General features: G+C 44.9%; 1 protein-coding gene across 4 annotated transcripts; it reads left to right on the top strand.

Moving 5' to 3' along the window:
* The first annotated feature begins 3,006 nt into the window (after positions 1 to 3,006).
* Positions 3,007 to 20,319, top strand: ZNF518B (zinc finger protein 518B). 4 transcript variants are annotated; one of them, XM_033856851.2, is made up of 3 exons: positions 3,077 to 3,113; positions 9,962 to 10,052; positions 11,926 to 20,319. In XM_033856851.2, exon 3 carries the CDS (start codon positions 13,756 to 13,758, stop codon positions 16,999 to 17,001), a length of 3,246 nt encoding a protein of 1,081 aa, XP_033712742.1. In that variant the 5' UTR covers positions 3,077 to 3,113; positions 9,962 to 10,052; positions 11,926 to 13,755; the 3' UTR covers positions 17,002 to 20,319. The 4 variants fall into 4 exon arrangements, with proteins under 4 accessions (XP_019784056.2, XP_033712742.1, XP_073661150.1 ...); XM_019928497.3 differs by lacking the exon at positions 9,962 to 10,052 and having other exon boundaries at positions 3,007 to 3,113; positions 13,581 to 20,319; XM_073805049.1 differs by lacking the exon at positions 9,962 to 10,052 and having other exon boundaries at positions 3,093 to 3,113.
* The last annotated feature ends 911 nt before the right edge of the window (positions 20,320 to 21,230 follow it).

The following is a 21,230-nucleotide window of genomic DNA, read 5'->3' as shown; positions in this document are numbered from 1 at the left end:
CTGTTAGAGACCTGGCCCTTTCCAAGGCAAAATGGGGTCAGGTACCTTTCTCTGAGACACTGGCAGAATCTGAGTTAATGGCTCCCTAAGATCCCAGGGTTTGTAAGCGCCTAGGATGATCTAAATCTACACCGCCCTTCCTTCTTTCTCAAACACCCCCAGCCTGTGCCCATCTCAGGGTCTTTGCCCATATGCTCCTCCCTGTGTGTAAAGCTCTTTTCCATCCTCCTGTGCTGGGCCCTACTCATGGCTTAGAGTTCAATTTCAGAGCCTCTTTCATTGAGCCTTTCATACCATCCTCTCTCTTGCTTTGCACTCCCTTCCACATCACCCCACCCAGTTTTATTTCACCCCCGCCGGCCTCTAGCACTCCCTAATATTAATTATATATTCCATTAACTGTTTGAGATCTACAGCCCCCAACAAAATGAATGCTCCCAGAAAGCAGAGCCTTATCTTTTTCCTTACTGTATCCTCAGATGTAGCCTGCACCTGCACTAAATAGGCACTCAACAAATGTTTGTTGAATGAATAAGTAAGCTGCCAGCCCTTACCCTCAATGCCTGGTCTTGTTCACATGTCTTCCCTCCTCTCTCCTATATGTTAGGCAATCATATCTGGGAGCTTGTATTAGTTTCTTAGGACTGCTATAACAAACAAATTTATTGTATCACAGTTCTGGAGACTAGCAGTCTGCAGGGCCGGGGTCCTTCTGCAATCTATATGGAAGATGCTTTCTTGGTTTTTTTTTCAGCTCTGATAGCCCTAGGCATTCATTAGCTTGTGGCAGCATAACCCCAATCTTGGCTTGTCTTCACCTGGCCCTTTTCTCCCTGTGTGTCTCTGTTTTCATATGACCTTCTCCTCTGAATCTCTTCTCTTCTTTTAAGGATACCAATCTTATAGGATTAGGGCCCACCTAATGATGTCACCTTAACTACCTCTGCGAAGACCCTATTTCCAAATCAGTTGCATTCACAGGTGTGAATTCCCATTTCCATTCACTGGGCTTTAATATCTTTTGAGGGGATATAACCCAACCTATAACAGAGGGTGAGCCATGGAACACTGAAAAGGGATTTAGGCAAACTAAGCTGGAGGATGGGGAAGAAGACAGGAAGGGTAGCCCTAAGTATAGGACTTCAAGGGTTTCTACAGGAGTGGCTTCTATCCCTCCCTGCTTGGCCCTTTTCCAGGCTGTAAACACCCCATTTCCAGACCCTCCACAAAGCATTGTACCTCACTGATTGGGCTCCTGAGAAATAGAAATCTGTCAGAACTATGCTAAGCCTGGACCTGCCTTCTGCTGTTTAATGCTGACAATTGCTTGTGAGGTAGGTCCTATTCTTCACTGAATTTTATGGGAGAAACTGAGGTTCAGCCAGGTTAGGGAGCAAGCTCACAACTTGTGTGTGCTCGAAATGTATAACCAGCTCTAACTCCAGAGGCATTTCCAGGAGATTCAGAGGTACTCTTTTGTCAGTTCTATGTGACTCAAGAGGGCAGAACTGTAATGCATGAGTGTATGTTACACGGAGAGGCAATGATTTGGGCTAAATTTCAAGAAAAATTTTTCTAACGCTTAAAATTAACAGTTTTTCTGATTTGGCTCATTTTGCCACCAGAGATTTTCAGGCAGTGGCCATTTTAGATTCTCAATGCCCTTCCCAAACCCACCGCACTCTTGAGGGTGACTTTGAACTCTCTGCTCCATTCTCTCTGTTATGAACTGGACATAAGTGTAGTTTTCCGAGAAGAGCTCCACTGGCTTCTCTGAGCCCTAGGAGATAGAGAACCAGGAAGCGCCCTTATCAGCAATGACTATGGCAGCATAGCACAGGGGTTAGACCTGGTGTCGGTGTTCCATCCCTGGGTTGTCATTCTCTCTGCCCAGCTCTTGTTATTTCAGTGGTGGGCATTTTTGTCCACTGCTGGTCCTGTGGCTGACACTGTCATCCTGAACTCCACTTCTCCGTGTTGAAAAACTGTCCCAGCCCTGCATCTCCTTCCTGCATCTGGCCCATGTCTATGCACCCTGACCTCTGGCCTCCGACAGGAAGGTGCTGGAAACCAGCCTTGCTCCTTCCGGAGCCTTGAAATAAACTTTTGGCTGTTTTTCCTGAAGAAACTTCTCTCCTCTGCCATAATCTATTCTTAATAGGAAGAAATTGCATTTTGTAGGGAGCGGCATCCGAGTCGCTGAGTAGGGGGACTCTAGCAATGCGGTCCACTTCTTTCCTTAGGGAGGGGTCTATTCTAGGTATATTTTCCTTCTGGAAGGTCGAAAGTGAGCAGGGGGGAGTGGTTCCCCCCACACACGGTACTAGAGTCCAAGAAGCAAGAGAAAATGGTGGCATTACGTAAGCTCACTCCATCTCCAGGTTCTCCCACAATCACTGTCTCGTCCGACCCTCGAAACAACCTACGTGGTAAATAAGGCTCTGGGCTTCAGGTCTGATCTTCCCCCACCTTTAAAAGTGAAAATATTGAGACTCCGAGAGGTCAGAGGACTTCCTCGCCCAAGGTCGCGCAGGCTTGTAAAGGAGTCAGGAGAGTTGGGATTCGAACCTGAGTCTTCAAGGTCATTTCGTTCACTGCTGCTTTCAAAAGAGAAAGAATTTGGACGCTGGAGATCTGAGCTCCTTTTCTGCTCCTGGACTTTAAGCTCCACAAGGGCAGGGAGCAAAGACCCCCTCCGCTTGGACCCAGCGCGGGCACACAGCAGGGGCCCACCACCGCTCTGCTGGGCCAACAATGGAAGCAGAATCAGTTCTTTTGCAGGGAGGCCCCGGAGCTTGCGGACATCCAGGCCAAGCATGGACATTGTGCGCAGTGGATGTGGACGCGTTCGGGCAAGCTCTGAGTCCAGGACCAGGGCTCGGCTGGGTCTTGGGCTCCGCGCCGCGCTGAAACCTGGTGAGGGCGGGCGCAGCTTTAGGGACCTCGGGCGCCAGCTGCGCTCCAGCCGAGCCTCTGCACGCACACTGCGCACGCGCGGCGCCGCCAGGCTCCGCCCCCCGAGTAGGGACCTACAGCGGGCGGCCGCGGAGGCGGCAGCGGTGGCCTGCGGCCGGCGGTGTAGACGCCCCTTCCCGGGACCCGGACCCGGCTCGGTGAGTGGCTGAGTGGGAGGACTAGGGTGCCGGGTCCGCGTGCGCGGGGCAGGCGGGGCCGGGCGGGGCCGGGGTGCGGACGGGTGGCGCGGGGCCGTGCGGGGCAAGGACAGGACGAGGCCGCGCCGGGCAGGCAGCCGGGGCCAGGTGGTGCGGGACTCGGCCCCGCGTGCCCGAGCCGCCGGCCGGCGTCTTGGCAGGAGGCCCCGGGGCAGACGGGTCTCGGCAGCGGGCCCCGGGCTGGGTGCGGAAGAGAGGGCGGCGGCCTGGAGGGGAGGGGAGGGGGCGCCGGGCCGGGGGTGGGGGGAGGGGACGCCCGGCAGGGGGCTCTCGCCGGGCCGGGGACAGGGAGTACGGACCTCGGGGTCCGGGGGTGGCGGCGGGTGCGCAGCCGGCGACCCCCGCTCGACCGCCTTTGTGCCGCGGCCGCGACCCTGTAGGCTCGCCCCGAATGCGCCGGGTCGCGACCCTTGGCGGCGGCGTCCGGGCTGCGGGACGGCCGGTGTGGAGCCGCCGAGCCCGGCCTCCTCCGCCCGCCCCCAGCGTTTTAAATGATGCATCTCCTGGGAGAGTTCCTACCGGTCGGCTCCGAGCAGGAAGTGTCGTCAGGAGGCCATTTTTAAAGCCTCCTGAGGGCCTAGGAGGTCAGCGTTGACGTGGTCCGGTTTTCAGTGGTTAGAAGAAACCCCTGCGATCCCTGGAAGGGGCCCGGACGACCCCTGGGGACGAGGCTGTAAACCCACTGTATCCGCGCCTTCCCTTCCTAGCAGCCGCGCTGTGAGACGTGGACGGCCTTGGATAACGTGTACCGTCGGTGTGTGTGCCAACAATAAACTTGAAAACCAGACTGGCATTGTCTTTCCTTGGGAGTTTTGGGGCATGTGCCCGGGGATGGGCTTGCCCATCTTTTGGTGGTGAGGGTGTAAAGGGAGGATAAAGATGAAGGTGTGACTCGGTTCTAAATGCTGATGTCACTCTTTGTGGGATCTCCCCCATCTCAGCTGCCCTTTTATCTTGTTGCCTTGGGGTCCTTGGGCAGTTTGAGGCCAGGAAACCACGCAGGGTGCAAAAGAATGAAAATGCCTAAATCGGAAAGGGAAAGCCAAAGGAGAGAATGAAAGAAAACACTTAAATTCCTCTATATATGTTGGTTATTCCGTGTATCCCGTGAAAATACGCTTGACTTTAAAAACTGGGATAATGAACAGTTGATCAACCTAACATGAAAAATTAGAAAGTGAAATACTGAGCACTGTGTCCTGATTAAAAACAAACGTCTACACAGCTCAACTGTTGTGTTGGATCCCTTAAACATTATCCCTTAAGCTTAGAATTGAAGTCACCAAGAGTGAGAAAACCGTGGTCTCCAGGAGCAGGCAGTACTTCCTATAAAAGAGCAGAGAGAATCAGAATGTGTTTCTTTATCTCTGTCTGAGTCAGGTATGCAAAGTTCATTCCAACCCCTGATGTGTGTGCACAGCAGGAGATACTGGCCCAGCAATTGGCGATTTAAAAACCAATATCCCAATATAGTCTATTTAGGTAGAATACAAATGTTTGGCTTTTTTAAGTTATATCGACGTTATCTTTAACCTAGGATGCATTTTTTTAATTTTTTTTCTTTCTTAATCTTGGATCTAACATAGCCTTGTAAAATAACACTTTTGTAGGTGTCCAGTTTTGTTGTGCTGTTAAACATTCATTGTAAGGTGCGTTGTGAAAACAGACAAAGGAGGGCATTATTTTATTTATTGGGCCTCCTCCCTGATTTTTAAAAATCCAGTAATAGCAATTAAAAAACACACATCCGTCTACTGGTCTATTTGCTTTAAAGGAAGGGGATCTGGACCAGTTTAAGAGGAAAAAAAAGAACAAAGAACATTGTTATTGTCGCCAGGAAGGCTGATGTTTCTTTCATTCATTGACTCCATTCAGCCAGTGCTCATTGAGTGCCTTGTGTGACCAAGCCCTGTGCTGTTGACTGTGATAAACAGGGTCCTCACCGGTGATGTTTGTCAGTCTTGATTGTTCTCAAGCTGCCGGGCATAGACTGCATTTTCTTTGTTCACATATTCAGACTTGGCCAGCTACAATCTCCATGTTCCATCCTGGGAGTGAAAGTGGCTAGAGCCCCCCAGATGGAGACATCCTCATCATAGGGTGGGGAGTGGGGAGGCATCAGAATCACCTGCGAAGAATTTAAGGCACAGGCCCTGAGCCCACCCCAGCAAAAGGACAATCTGATTCATTCATTCACCTGAGTCCTGGGAAGCCTTTCTGCCCTTTTCTTTTAAGCTCCCTTGCTTGAGAAGCACTTTGGGGGCTCATTCCCCTTATTTTCTAGAAAAGTGCATGAAGAAACCAAGGCTACACGGGCCCAACACTTAAACCCAAGTGTCTGGCTTCTGTTGCAGGGCCCTTTGTGCGCTGCCTTGCTGCCTCCCAGGGTTCTGAGCGTAGAAGCCTATGCCAGGGCCTGAGGTTGACACCGGCTGGGACTCGGTGCCTGAGAAGAGAAGGAAGAGCCCATGGGACTCTCCGTGCTTTTGACTCAGTCAGCAGCTCAGTGGCTCCGGGCAGGCAGTAAGAACAGTGCCCAACTATGACTGCAGTTCACAGCCCTCACACAGCAGGGTAGCAGAAAACACAGAATTTAGTCTAGATGCCAGCTGACCAACTCCATGACCTCAGAAAAGCCACAGTATCTCCAGATCTTACAAGAAGCAGGTAATTGGAGGTAATTGGTACTTTGAGGAGTAATGGATGTAATGTATGAATCTGCCTTCTCACACACCCCTTCCACCTGACTTGGGCCACGGTGCTCCAGGATGGGCAACACAGCCAGCCACTGAGAGCATCCCGATCAGGTCACTAGTGTAGCATTTACCACTTTACTGAAACCACCCGTTCCCCTCTCTCCATCTCCTGATCACACTCCTTAGAGACAGCAGCCTGCGGCGGGTGTCGGGTAAACAGCCCTGGCTCATGCCCATTGTACTCACACCATGCCAGGCGCATTTCAGTTTCCAAGAATCTGCAGAGTGGTTACTGCCCTTACACACTCCACAGACAGCATCAGTGATGATGTTTCCAAGGTCAAATGGCTAATAAGCAAGGGTAGGAGCCAGAGTCTCCCTGCCTGCTCACACCATTACAGTTCAAGGCAGTGGCCTTGCCTCCCCTCCAGGCACCCAAGGGTGGATTGGATTGGTATATAAAAGATTGCATAGGAGTGCTGATAATGGCCCTGGCCATTCCCCCATATGCTCCTCTCTACCTGTAATGTCCGGTAGTGATTCTCAACCTTGGCTGCACATTAGAACCACCTGGGAAGCTTTTAAAACTCCCAAAGCCTTCCACCCAACACAGTGGAGCCCAGGCATCATTATTTTTAAAGCTCCCCAGGTAAATTCTCTGTGCAGGAGGGTGACTAAACATCATAGGGACCTCTTTAAATAAGTTTAACATCCTGAACATATTATGACGAGTTGATTACCTTAATTCAGCCAAGGTTAAGAATCACTGATTTAGAATTATCTCAATTCTTCTTTGTTTAATTATAGTTTTTATTAAACTCTTGCTCCATTTCTTCTACAAAATTTTGATTTTAAGGCAAAAGTGGGGGGGTAGTACAAAGACACATTTGTCCTTCATTTTTATCACCTTTAGAGGCCTGAAGTTACTAGGTGTGTTTAATAACATAGAATTTTGTAATATTGCTTTTGTAGTACTACCTTGTTTTTACCTTTTTTCAAAAATGCTAACAAGAGCATATTTGCCTCTTAAATTTTTTTCCATGTATAGAACTGTAAGTCTTAGACTTTAAAAACTCTAGCACTAGTCATGTTCTTTCTTTAGAAATGTTGTCTCTTATTTAAACTATTAAAAAAAAGCTATAATAATAACTTCCTTTGTTCTCTGGTGTAGTTCCAGTTCACGTGCTCAGAAGTGTCATTCAGTCCCAAGGTAACTCCCTTTGTAGACTGGAGGGTGGGAGAGAAGATCCTCACCTCCAGCCAGAGCACTCAGCCAGAGAGACCTTTATCTCATTAGGCTCGTTTGTTAAACTAAGATTCTGCTTCTCTGGGATTACTGGACTCTTCTACATTGGAAGGAATCTTAAACAGAAAAATGTTGACTTATTTGTTGTCAAAACATGTAGTTTGCCTGCCCAGCATAAGGCTACCTGCTAGCTGCATTATACCATTTCCTCACATCAGCCATGTAAATCAGGCATTATTCCCATTTTACAAGTGAGGAAACTCAGGCTCAAAGAGGTTGAGTCCAGAATGACACGGCTTCTAAGTCAAAAACGTTGGTTTCAAACCTTGCTCCTGAGACCCCAAGGTGATTGCTCTTTTCACTCTATTGCACTTTTCATCTGGAAAGCTGAGGAATCAGAACAGGGGCTCTTGTTCAGCCTTCTTGCCTCTTTGTGTGCTGCAAGCATTACACTTGGTTTCAGAAGGAAATCTAAGATCTCAAAGGTGTACATTTGTCAGCAACATTTGGAAGTATTTTTTGCCATCAAGACGGCCATCAGTTTTCAGTTCAGTCATTTCAAGTGCAAGATAGATTAGCAAAAAGAAAATACTTCATTGATGTTTTTCATTGTTTAGATCTATTTACCATTCAGTTCAATTCTGATTCTTTGTAATTGTCTGGAAAAGTTCTCGCTGAGTGAGGCAACCGTTTCTTCTTAAATACTAACTTAACTGGAGAAACGTTGGCAGTTTACATACCTAATGTTGCATTGTTTCACTGATCAGGTATCACTCGTTTACATGCTAATGGTCATTTAGGGGTAGAATGTTTTAAAATTTTGGTTACTAGGAAACGTTAGTTAGACTAGCCTTTGCTATCTGTGGCTAAATAGACAAAAGGAGCAGAGAGAATTTTGGAGTGCATGTGCCACCAGACTGAGGGCTTTGCATGCATGATCCTAGTTTGCTTCTCCTGATTACCCTCTAAGTTTGATGATATTAAAGCCTATTTCCTTTCCTGACGATAAGTAGAGAGAAATCACTTGCTTAAGGACCCAGCAAATAAGGGGCAGAATCAGAGTTTAAACGACAAACTTGCCAACTCCATTTTCCCTCTGCTCCTCATGGGTGGAGCAGCTATACATTCCTGCCCTAGCCGTGGATATGGTAGAAGCCACAATGCAAAGATTTCTGGAAGAGCTTCCTAAATTTGCTTCAATGTCCAAAAGATACAGTCAGTCAACTAAAATTTGCTGAGTTTGCTGGGCATCTCTCATGAACAAAAGCTGGATGTGATGATCCATGTAGCATGCACATGATTCAATTGTCCAGCCACTTTTTTTAAACTTTTCTCATTAACATCTGGTGTGGGGACACATTCATTTGCTACAGGGGTAATTCACAGTTCAACTGGGCTTGGAGAGGAAAAGGTCGTTCGGTAACTATCAGTAGATTATATGTAAACCTAAGTTGTAATGAGCACTCTTGTAGTTAAAGCATCTTTTCCATGGTGATTATAATCACCTGTTGGCCCCTTTGCCACTAAGGCAAGGTGGATGGTTTGGCCCTAGAGGTAAATTATCTTTTAGACTGTGCAGCCAAGCAAGTATAATTAAAATTATAAAATGAGATTCACTGTGTATTCCAGAAAAAGCAATTCCCAGGCAGCAAAGAAGCCTGTATTTTAGCCCCTTGGACTAATTATGTGATAGGCATTATTTCTTCTATTTTCTTCATAAAAAAGGGAGAAGAATACTCTTAATAGTTTTATGTGTAAGTAACTTATATAAGCACTTATAGTCACACTGTCCCATTTAATCCTCACGACAACCTTGTGAGGTAGGTGCTGTTATTGTCTGGTTTACAGGTGAGGATTCAGACGGTTTGCTCCAGGTCAGACATCTAGAAGGCAATGGGGCTGGGATCTGAAACCCTGTAATCTGACTCCGCAATCTGTAGCTTTAAACACTATTTTCCTGCCTACTGCTCTTCTGATTCTGTTGAGCACTTGATGTTTTCGGTATTTAGAAGTCAAATGCTTCCTTTTTAATAAAAACTTACACAACCTTCATGATTTTTATAGCCCTAAATGTCACTGGTTTCTAACAAACTGTTTTTCTCCATCTGTCCGCATGATAAATTTTTAAGAAACCAGGTCAGGTAAGCTCAGAGGCAGAAGGAAAACCCACCAGTAGTGGATGCTGCCCTTAGGCTTTTTCCCCAGAAAAGACAAGACTCAGTCTAGAGGAAGCACATTTGTCACACATTGTGCCCCTCCTCTCTGTGTGTGGAAGCCGCCTTTGTCTGATGCTGGAGATAATTCTGCGTTAAAAAGCTCACTTTTTGCTGTTTAAAAGCAGACAACTTAACATTAAGTAGCTATTTTATTATTGTGTCCAGAGTTAATAATATTAAGTATTTTCTGTGTTTTCGAGAACCTTCCTAAATGAACTTTAAAAAATGTACATCTCTAGTTCTAGGAGGTCAGATGCAGAGGTTTTGTAACAGGTGTTGTGAGTGTGGAAGGTAGGTGATCACCGACACTGGTGTTAATCCTGATTGATTAGTGCCCCCAGCACCTCGCACACACACGGCCCTTTATCTACAGTGTTTCATGTAATCCTTGGTCATCAGTCCACTGGACAGTAATCTGCCAAGAGGACCCAGCTTCACAGGTGGTTGTACATGAATGTGAACCAGGGAGAGAAAGGTGTATGGAGGGAACAAGGTCTTGGGAGCCCATTTACTCAGGTGTGTCCAAGTATAAATGCCAACATCAAAGCCATCTGAGTTCTTATGTGCCACTGCGTCCATTTACCGCTGTCTTGGGGTGCTACATCTGAGATCTTTTTCACCCACAACTAGCTCCACATGTTGCAGTGGCCAAAGAGACCTTTGTCTGCTTGTTTTGAAGAAGCCTGACATCTTTGTCACCTGGACGGAGGGAAGTACCAAGGTAGAAACATGCGTTATTTTGAGAACGGTTTAAAAGCCAAGAAGGCACTTTCAAACAGGTGATGTAATTGGGTCATGGCCTAGTGTCTTGCCTCCCTGTTAAACTGCATTTGCTAATCACAGCCTCATGCTTCATATTGACACTTGTTTCTGTGGATTCCTAATTAAAAATAACTGCTGAGATGGTTTTGCAGAAGCACCACCAGGAGGCTTCTGCATTACCGAGGCACCAAGCGGGCTTGGTTAGTTCTCTAGAGAGAGTTCTCCTGCAGCAGGATGCTCTCCTCTTCTTGCTAAGGTATGTGATTTTATCGTTCAGTCTGAGATTGCAAGTCTTCAGTTCCAGGAGGAATGACACCTCCAAGTTTTAAAAGGATTTAGAGAGAAAATGGCAAAACTGCCTTTTGTGATTTTTTTTTTTAAAAGAGCTGGTAAGCAGGTTGTACCAGGCAAGTAAGTTACTTTCTTTTCTTTCCTCCCCCTCTTTTCTTTTTCCCTCCCGCCCTCTTTCCCTTCTTACCTCTTCTTCTCTTCCTTCTTTTCTCTTCTTCTTCTTCCTCTTCTCTTCTTCTCCCTCAGGATTATGAGGCTGGTAGATCAGATGTGTACATATCGGCTGGTACGCACCTCTTGTGAACAGAATTGAGACAGGAAAGGAGCAGATTAATGACTGGTCTATCAGGGATTAAGTTGTTTGTAGCTCCAAGGTCAGGATATAAGGAAGTTACAAGAAGGTTGGTTTCAGTTTTATTTAAGGGTAAATTCTGGCCAGTAACAACTATGTGAAAATAAAATTAGCTGCCCGAAGAGAGAAGGAGTTTGGCTCATGGTAGTATTAGAGCATCAACTGCATGACCAACTGATGAAGATGTTTTAAAGGATTGAAATGTTGCTGGAAGTTTCAACCAGTGATTTCTGATGCTGGCTTTTCATCAGAATCATATGGAGTCCTTTTACAAACCATAAATGTCTCTTCTCCTTCCCTCTCCCACTAAGATTTAGATTCATGAGCTTTGGGATGAAGCCCAAGAATGTCTATTTTAGCTCTGATTCTGCAGCTCCTCCAGATTCAGGAACCACTGGACCAGATCCCCTTAAAGCTGCTTTTCAGCCTCTGCATTCCTTGGGCCAGTGGTTTTCTTAGGCTCTGGTTGCAGCCATTGCTTCTTCTATTTTAGCAGGACGGAGATGCCCACTTGAACATGTTGACAATAGTAGCATTTTTAGATGATAAAAAGTCTGCAACTTCAGGGCTAAGCATTCATCTATGTGAGCACAGATGAGTGAGCAGATACAAATGGGTGGCTGGCTTGAGGTCACTTCATTAGTGCAGAAGTTCTGGGTATCACTTCTGTCTCCTTTCACTAAAGCCAGTTTACAAATCCAGAAAGTGAAGTGCGTCAGCTTCTCCCAGTGACTCATTTGAAAGCTCTGCCTGCTGTATATGTACCAGGAGTACAGAGGAAAATGACCGTCCTTGTCTTTGCCCATGCCTGTCAGTTTGCAGTTTGAGGCATCCACATGTCCTGTCCTGTGCACAGTCCCCCTGCATAGGTGTGTGTTTGAACATTGAGGGGATAGGTTTGCACCTTGCAACCCCACAGGCCTCTGCCCGCTTGGTGTGTATTACATACACACTTGGGTGGGGCAAGTCTGATTGTGTCCCTAGGTGCTTGTGATTGCATGCTGGGAGTTGTTTTTGAAAGGAGGCAACTGTCTTTTGCAAAAGCAAAATAGGAAAAGATACTACTGCAAAAGAAAATAAAGATTGTCATCAATGTGGTACGTTCTTACGGTGCTTTCCAAAAATGTTTTTAAAGGCAGGTTGTATGCTAGATCTGGATACGCAATAATTGTTTCTCTCCACCCCACAGCAAGACCTTCTGCTCCCCCAGGTCGGCCTTTCAGACTTACTTTGTACAGCTCTTGGCCTGTTAGCAGGGTGCCAGAAGGAAGCTGCTAATTCCCATTCGTATCGCTGCCCATCGTTGAACAAGCACTTACTGAGGCCTCTGTGCGCCTCTTGACATTCAGGGAAGTGTTTTAAAATTTTAAAAGTGTTGTCTTTTATTCTTTAGCGTTTTAGTCATCATGGCAGGACTGTGGAAGAGGTTGGATAAGTATCCGTAATTCTTATTGCCAGATGAAAAAACTGAGGCTCAACAGGTTGAAAGTGGTTTTTTTAAGGTCATAAAAGAAAGGCTTTTAGCAGGTCCCAAACTGGAATGGTTTTTGTTTAGTTCTGTGTATTCTGAAAAAAGAATACATAGTTACAGATAATTACCTATCTTTATGTACAAATCACTGCATCACACATATTGTGGTATTGGCTCTAGAAAACAGGAGCTGCATTCCAGGCCGCCTTTCTCCCTCCCCTGTGTCCTTGCTGCCATGGTTTCACCCTCTGAGACTCCGGTCCCTGTAGCCGCCGGAGGCAGTGGCTGGAATATAGATCAGATCATGTCATGTTCTGTTGCTGCTCCAGTCTCTCCCCGGGTCTCCTCCTCACGTGGGGAGAAGCCACATCCTTATCATGCTGCACCATAGATCTTCCCCTGACCAGTACCCTCCGCCCTTCCTTGCTCATTGCCCCCCAGCCTCAGCCTCCTTGCAGTTACTCAAGTGCTCCAGGCCCACTTCCCACAGAGCTTCCCCCTCCCTCAGCTTGAAACGCCCTCCTCCCAGGCTGCCCCGAGGTCTCTGCTCCAACATCAGCTTCTCTTGAGGCCCTTCCTGACTCTCCACGCCCCAGCCCTACAACTTCATCACATAGTTACACCCTGTCCCCCTTGCCTGGCTTTATGGTTTGTTTTCCCCAGTCACTTGCCACCATCTGCCAAATAAATATACAGTTTGTCTTCCCTCTCTGTACCATTGTGAGAGGAGGGACGGATTTGCTTCTGGTCACTGCCCTGTAGCGCCTAGAACAGTGCCTGACACCTGATAGATGCTCAGTAAGATGTTGAAGGAATAAGTATTTGTCTACCTAGTATTGTCAGGATAGTATTGTCTTCTTACCACTTGTGAACGCAAATGGGGCACATGAGAGAGAGAGTTGGGATCCACCCCATAACATAGAAACAAATGGACACCTGAGCGGGAACCCTGGCTCTACCACTGGTAAACTTGTGTGTTTAGAAACTAAAATGCCAGCCTCCTAAGGTTTTAGTGAGGCTGTTATGAAATTATACCTGTGAAGTTGCTAGAATGCTCTCAGTGACCCTTAAAAATAACTCACTCAGCAAAGGCTATTCTGAATGACTGCCATGATTACCCCAGTATATCTATGTTTATGGTTGGCCTAAAGTAATGACTTTTAGAGGGGCGGAGTTTGAAAATGTTTTCAGTTTAGGCTGGTTATTTGCCAGTTCTGTTGTACTGTGTATCACTGTGTTTCAAGATAGTAGGTCAAGATTTAGCATAAAATCCCCAAGATCACTGAAATATTAGGGTAAATTTGGAAATACGTTAGCTAAACCTTAAGTTCATGTATTAATGATGCTTTGTGATATCATTTTTTCCCCTTTAGTGTTGCCTGGAATATCAGAGAATTGGAAACAGTCATATTTTGGGATCATGACCTACTCTGGTGGTTTGTGAAAAAAGATAATACGTTCCTGGGAAGCCAGCTACAAAGTATACTGAAGGATGCTTCCTAAGAGTTTTATCATGTCTTTCTGGATTTCAATGGCCTCTTTTTAGAAATGCAAATGAAGAAGATGAAGGATAGTGGACAGCAGTTATGGACTACACAAGTGGATGACGGACACAGTTCCTTGACCATGTCGCCCAAACAGCCTAATGCTAATCGAGCGACTCGCCCAGATAGACAAGAAGCTCAGACTCTTTTGTATCAAGTCTCTGAGGCAGAGGCTGCCACGATGACCGTTGCTACATGCGTAAAGTGTAAAAGTGTGTACAAGATTCCGCTTCAGGATCTGAAAAAGGATACTGGCCAAAGCCAAAAGGAGGACAAATATGTTTGCTTCAAATGCAGCCTAGGTGTGGCCCCTCCCCATTTCCATTTTGTGAATAATCACAGTGCTACTCACATAGGAAATAAACCAGAAACCATCTCAAGTTCTGTCAATAACAAATTTAGGGTAAGGAACTTTAAGCCAGGCAAATACTATTGTGATAAATGTCGATTTTCCACGAAGGACCCTCTGCAGTACAAAAAGCACACACTTCAACATGAAGAGATTAAATTCATTTGTTCTCACTGCAGCTACATTTCCTACACTAAAGGGGAGTTTCAGAGGCACTTGGTGAAACACACAGGCATTTTCCCTTATCAATGTGAGTATTGTGACTATGGTGCTATTAGAAATGACTACATTGTCAAACACAGGAAGAGAGTCCACGAGAAGGCTGGTGGAAAACGGCTGCCCAAAACCATTGCCAAGCTGGAGCCAAAAAGAATCAGTGCCTCCAAGCAAAACCCAGAGCTTTTAAAAGCTTCCAGTCCAAGGACTGCGTTTCAAAATAACTTGTCAGATCAGCTTTCAGCGTTCTCCCTCCATTCAAATAAAGACAGAATGCACAACATAATGTTATTACCTGAATCAAAGGAGTACCAAAAAGATGTCGTGTGCATTCCAAATAAAGTGACGCTGTCAGAGCCCAGTGAAGTCAACCTGTTTGAGAACAAAAGTGTGGAGGTGGAAGTGTTATCCCCTGCAAAAGAGCCTGTTCAGCCGGGAATGCCATTAACGGTTGTGGCACCAGCGGAACTAATCATCCCTGCAAACTGTTTAGCCCAGTTGATAGATGTGAAGGTTGTCAATGGAACACAGCAGCTTGTGCTGAAACTGTTTCCTCTGGAAGAAAGTAATTGCCTTGCCGCTGGTGGGGGTGATGGAGGTAATTCTGAACATGTGACTAAAGAGAAAGATTCAGGCGAACAGGAAAAAATGGCTTCTGCAGAACAAACAAAGTCACTGATGATCGAAGGGAATGTTGGAAAACTTGCAGGCATCAATAATCTTCAATCATCAGTTCAGAAACAACTTAAAAACGTGAAGTGGGTAAGGTCTTATGACTTTTTCACCTCAAATTCTAGTGTGTGCAGTGGTGGAGGATCCTTTCTCAACCCTGATAGAGTGGAGGGTTTGCAGAAAAAAGGTTATACATATCCACAAAGAACTGCTCTTCCTTCCATTGCCTTAAAAGGTCATTCTCCATCATCTCTAATAAAAAATGGTATTTTAAGTGGTCTTGGAACTACGTCAAACTCTTTTCCATATAAAGCTGCCTTTTCTTTTACTGAAGATAGAAGAAATTTACACAGTGACTCACAGCAGTTATTTCCTCTTGCTGCATCGCCTGCAACCATTTCCTTCTCTGGAGAAAAGGACTCACTGCCCCTAAGTAAAAAGGACGTGGAATCTAGAAATGAGATCAGTTTTCCTGTAAAAATGGTTCCCCCTAATAGGAAGCTGAAAGATAACCAGACACAGGAACACAAGGCAGTTTCAAATACTGGCCAGATTTCCTCTCAACATAAAAGTGAGTATTTACACATAAATGTAACGGGAGAAGATGGAATCAGACCTCAACAGTCTGGGGATAAACCTTTGGATTTAAAGAATTCTGTAAAGGCTAATGACTCCTTCGAAGGCCCAGTCATCTCATCAGTGTTTTCTCTGAGCTCTGGATCTGAAAACGTCCCTGAGGGCGTTAAGTGGAATAGTTCAACGTCCAAAATAAAGTCAATTGAACTCTTGCGCAGAAAGATAGCCCAGTTAATTGAATCCTGTGGCAAGCCTTCATCTTTGGCTGCAAGTAATGCACATCGTCGTTCTGTAGGGAAGGCATCTAAGGTCACTTCGAAAGCTGCCTCTGAAGGTATTCAGGAAATTAACGTGTCATTTACCAGCACTGGCTATTCTGCAGGTCCTCTCCCGAAACCTCAGGATGACGTTGGTATTAATGGACAGCTTACTCATCAGCAGATATATCCGCACCTTGTAGAAGGCAGCAGTGGGAAAACCGAAAGCGGAGTAGCCAGGAAGCCACATTTGGCTCCTCCAGTATTGATCCCGAAGGGGGCTGTGCTGAGGGTTCTTAATTCCTCTGAGAATTCCCACGTTATAGAGGCTACATGTGAAGCACCTGTCAGCATCCCCTGCAGTGAGACACAGTTAATAAAACCCATTCCGTTCTGCCCAGTGAAACAGACAGACTTGGACTTACAGTCTTCGACAAGTGAAAGTGGGCCGGTAGACATGTCCCAGAATCATGATCTATCTCTTTGGGCTAAATCAAGAAAAGAGAGTGCAAATTGTAGCACCATGGTTAAAAAAACTGGACTCCTGCATGGACAGCAAGGAAGCGGTGAAATAAGTAAGCAAGGGAAACTGTTTTCCAGAAGTCTTCCTGTAAGTAAAAATAAAACCAAACAAGTCAACTCATCCAAGAAGAAAAGCAAAATTCAGGCTGATCCCAGCCGCTGTTTCAAGGATCCTTCCATTTTTCAGGTTGCAAGACAACTTCGACTGATAGCAGCTAAACCAGACCAGTTGATCAAATGCCCCCGTCGGAACCAGCCTGTCATCGTGTTAAACCATCCTGATGTCGACTCACCAGAAGTATCCAATGTGATGAAGGTAATAAACAAGTACAAAGGCAACGTCCTCAAAGTGGTCCTATCAGAGAGGACTAGGTGTCAGTTAGGCATCAGGCGGCATCATGTCCGGCTGACCTACCAGAATGTGGAGGAAGCCAATCAGATAAAAAGGCAAATGATGTTGAAAATGAAACTTAAAAAAGTTCATAAAAACAACTACCAGGTGGTGGATTCCTTGCCCGATGACTCATCACAGTGTATATTTAAGTGCTGGTTTTGTGGACGGCTCTACGAAGACCAGGAAGAGTGGATGAGTCATGGCCAACGGCATTTAATAGAAGCAACTAGAGATTGGGATGTTCTTTCTTCCAAGGGCAAATAAGTGAAAAATTGCTCTTGGAAGAAAATTGTTTTTCTTACTTTTAATTGATTCTGGTTTGGTTTGCTTGGTTTTGTGTCCCTCCCTGACTCTAGGATAATACAGACTGCAGGGATGGGAGGTTGGTTCAGTCTTCAGGTCTTCCTGGGAATGTGGAGAGCCTGGCGTCTGAGCCTGGTGACTGGACATCAGAAGGTGTCTGTGGCCCCCGAGGAAGTGCACACAGATTCACGTGTGTGCATTTGTCTGGGGCGAAGAGAAACTTGGAACAGATTTTCAGTGGGATCTGAGACTTCCCTTTGGTCAGCAACCTTTTTCTGCATAGATAAAAATCATTTTAATCCATTCAGAGGGGCAAGTTTAGAATGTTTTACACATGCTCTTTATATAACAAAATGCTACTGAAGAATTAAACCCAGGTCTTGGTGTACACATCCACTTATTTTTTTTTTTGCATTAACTCATCTCCTGAATATTTGGTACATAATGGAAAGTATATTTTCTACTTTGTTAGTTATCTTAAGTTTGGTTATAGAAAAGTGGCCCTTCTTTTAAATCCCTCACCCACTCTGCAGTGTTGCTAAGTGTTCTCTGTAGCACAGAGAGTTGGGCTTTTGTTGACCCTTTTAAAGAATAATTCCAAAGGTTGGCCTGAATTTACTACAACAGCAGGTGTTGTTAGGGGAAGAAAGGAACATTTTCAGGCTTTTGCTTTATTTTTAAATACCTTGATTTATGACAGCTGGGGAGGGAATGTGCCTTTGGGGGGGAAAAAAAGGAGAAGAAAGGGTCACAGAGGGAGAATATCTAAAATTATCTCCTGTTTGCCCTTACCACTCTCACAAAAGTCAAGTAAGTCATCAATTTAAAATGTGAATGAACAGGCATCTTTCAACAGAGATAAAGTTTGGGGAGACAAATCAAGATAGATAGGATTGTGACGAAAGTTGTAGCTTTAATGAGACTATCAGTTTTCATTTGGGAACTCATCGCAGACCACGGGTGGAACTTGCACACTGTTTTCTTTCTTCCTTCATCACCAGTGGATCACAGACACTGTTCCCCACCCCTGCCAGGTCTTATCCTGCTCTCCCTTGGTGGGTTTTCTGAACAGGCCCTCCTGTGAAATGAGATAGCTTCCCTGCTCACCTGTCCCTTTCCCTTGCTTGAGGCCCCTTAAGGTTTTCCCTGATGAAAATACTAAAAACAGGCAAGAATCAACAAAATGAACACCTCCCACCACCTCTGTTAAGCTTATAGGAACACTGTCCCTGGTTTTCATCAGTGCTACCAACCTGCTTCTAATTTATCTCAGCCGCAGTCAGGCTTTCCCTGTTGCTCACCTTCCCTGGGAAGCAGCTCCAAGAACACTCCAGCTACCCCTCCGCCAGCAGGAGTCAGGACTGGTGCTGGTCTCCACAGCACCTTCCTGTGCACTAGAAAAAAGCCCACCCTCTGCACCGTTGCGGCTGCTTGGGCAGATGGATGGCTTGACAAAAGCAGCTCAGGCTGGGTTCTAGGCCTCCCTTGCCCACCCAGCGGGGAACCAACCATAACGCAGAGCACACACAGCACAGCTACAAAGCAGCCCCAACTCACGTGTTTTCCTCCCTTTTAAAGACTCCTTCCTTAGGGAATTGAGGGCAGCGAATGAAACTGGGGGCTGTTACATCTGAGAAAGGCGTGAGTGAGATTTCTGTTGTGTTGGGTAGTCAGTTAAGAGACTTCCTGATTTTTCTTTCCACGTGGGAAAGTCTTAGATTATCCTCTGATACATCAGATTGTAATTCTTTGTAGTTGGTTCTCATTACAGATATTCAACGTGGCTTGTGTATAGTTTAATACATGATCATTAAGTTGATTAATTGGTTAGTTTTTATTGAAATTTAAAACTTGGGTTTTTTATATGTGTATATATATATGTGTACACATATATTTTTTACCATATGAAAACTTGCAGTAGCTAATTTTCTGATTTCCTATTTTGTAATGAAGTTACGTGGGCTGGAAAAATATAAAACATTTTATATTCTAGAAATAATTTATTTTGGAAGTACATTTTTATAATGGTCTGATCTCATTTTTAGAAAATGAAAGCACAGTAAGTGATGGGTCTGATTTATATGAACAAATGGGAGTAGAAACCCCGGTGGATCATTGCAGTACAGTATTTAGTCCCGGTGCATTTCTAGATGGTGCTTTTTGGGAACTGGATTGTGTGTACCGCTTCAGTACATAAAGGAGAGCATTCTTAAGTTTTATCCATGCGTAGATCTGTTATTCACTCCCCACCCCAGCCCCCATCATGAAAGAAGGCTCTTAAGGTGTTGAGAGGTGAAGAAAAGGCTGTGCTTTATTATTTTTCTCCTTCTATACCTCACTGCTTAGTAGCATCTTTCCTGAAAGGCTAGACCATGACCTTTCAGGAAAGATAACCATGAATCAGGTCAGAGTGTTAAGTGTCAACATGAAACATTTACACTTTGCAGCATCAACTGTTTCTCAAGTATTACCTAAAACTCAGCTTATGTACTTGTACAGAGGAAAATTTTGTGAGTAGAATATGTAGCTAGGCTTTTTGAGATTTCCAGAACTACAGTACTTTGTAAGGAATTCAGAGGGCTCCTGGAAGTCATAAAAAAAAAATGAGAAAGCAAAAAATGGCTGTCTTCCCTATATAAAGAACTTTAGAAAATAGCTTGTTAACATGTAGCTTAATGTCATGAAACGAACAAAATTGGAGAAGGTAGGGGCAGAACTGTGTTGAGTATTTGTCTACTCTTTCTTACCTTGATTTTGAAGGGTCTCTACTCAGTAAATGTTACTCATAGTACTTACTACTAAAGTCATTTCTAACTTATTTTTTAAAATAGGTTTTCTTTGGGGGATAAGAAATGAGACAACATTGTTATATTTATGATATGACAGTGAATTTTTTTTAAAAAAGTATACTCAAAATAGATTCTGTTTTACTCAAGTTTTTATCCCCAGTCCAAAACACTTTGTGAGCCCCACTCATGGGCCAAGTGCTCGTGGTTAAGCTAAACTGAACACAATGTATTAACCCTCAAAAGTTCCATCCCTCTTTCTTAAGCCACCCCAGAAAATGAAGACGTGATGCCACTCAGCCTTTGGAATAACTTTTGAATCTGTTAACGTCAGTATGAGCAGAAAACAAAACATTGCATAACATGTTTTAAGCATTATTAAAAAGTCCTGCATTAACAGTTTGTGTGTCTGCTGCTCTGATTTTGAAACACGTATGTATATAGATAGAGAAGTTGGCATAAATTTTGTTAAATAAAGCAACTATAAAATTTTCTCTGTTCTTTCATTTCAAATGTTAAGCAAGTTGGCTATTAATTATACAGCCTGTCTTGTGTGATATATTTCTGAACCACATAAAGGCATCATTCTACATAATACAGGCGCTTTGAATTCCATAAAGGTATATTTTGAATTTGATGCACTGCTGGTTAACTAAGCATACCCTGAAATGAGGCCAGGTAACTTTGTTTTGCTTTGGCTTACATTCACAAGAGATGAGATGCTGGTTTGGGCAGCGGTGGCGATTTTCATGCCATGGTCATGTCATCAGAGAATGTGTGTGGGTCCTGCCCTCCATGTGTAGCCTCTCAACTAAGTGGGGCTTGGGTGGAAGAGTTTCCAAGTAGTCAGTGAGCCTGCTGGGCCATTTGAGTGTAATTGCATGGCTAATGCCATCTATCCAAATACCATTGATTGTTTAAATCTGATTCTACACATACTTCAGAAGAAAGAGTATGAGGATATTTGGAGAGGGGCATTCAGTCCCTCATCTCATTCCCAGCACCCAAGGAGTCCAAAAAAGAAGAGCCTTAGACTTCAGCTGAATATTGGCAAACCCTAAGGAAAAGATAAAGAGGAGATGATAGGAATTGCTGAAATTCACCAATTTGGCTTATTTAGTATCTGAGTTGAGATGAGTCATCCTCTAATCCTATAGATCTAGTCTAACAACTTGTCACCTTTGGCTGGTTATTTAGGGGAGTAGCAATCAGAGAAGGCAGCAGAAGCCTGAAGGGGGATTTGTATCGGCCTGGACTTCAGGGCTGGCTATAGTGTGACTAGAATAGGGGAGGGGCAGAAACTGACTTCAAGGCCAAAGAGCTGGGAAATAGCAGTCACTAATCCACCTTTTATCGTTAAGAAAACTTAAGCTCGGAAAGGTTAACAACACCTGATTCACCAGG

Source organism: Tursiops truncatus, chromosome 5 (genome assembly GCF_011762595.2).
Source record: "Tursiops truncatus isolate mTurTru1 chromosome 5, mTurTru1.mat.Y, whole genome shotgun sequence".
Classification (NCBI taxonomy): Eukaryota; Metazoa; Chordata; class Mammalia; order Artiodactyla; family Delphinidae; genus Tursiops; species Tursiops truncatus.
This window is presented reverse-complemented; position numbering and strand designations above follow the sequence as displayed.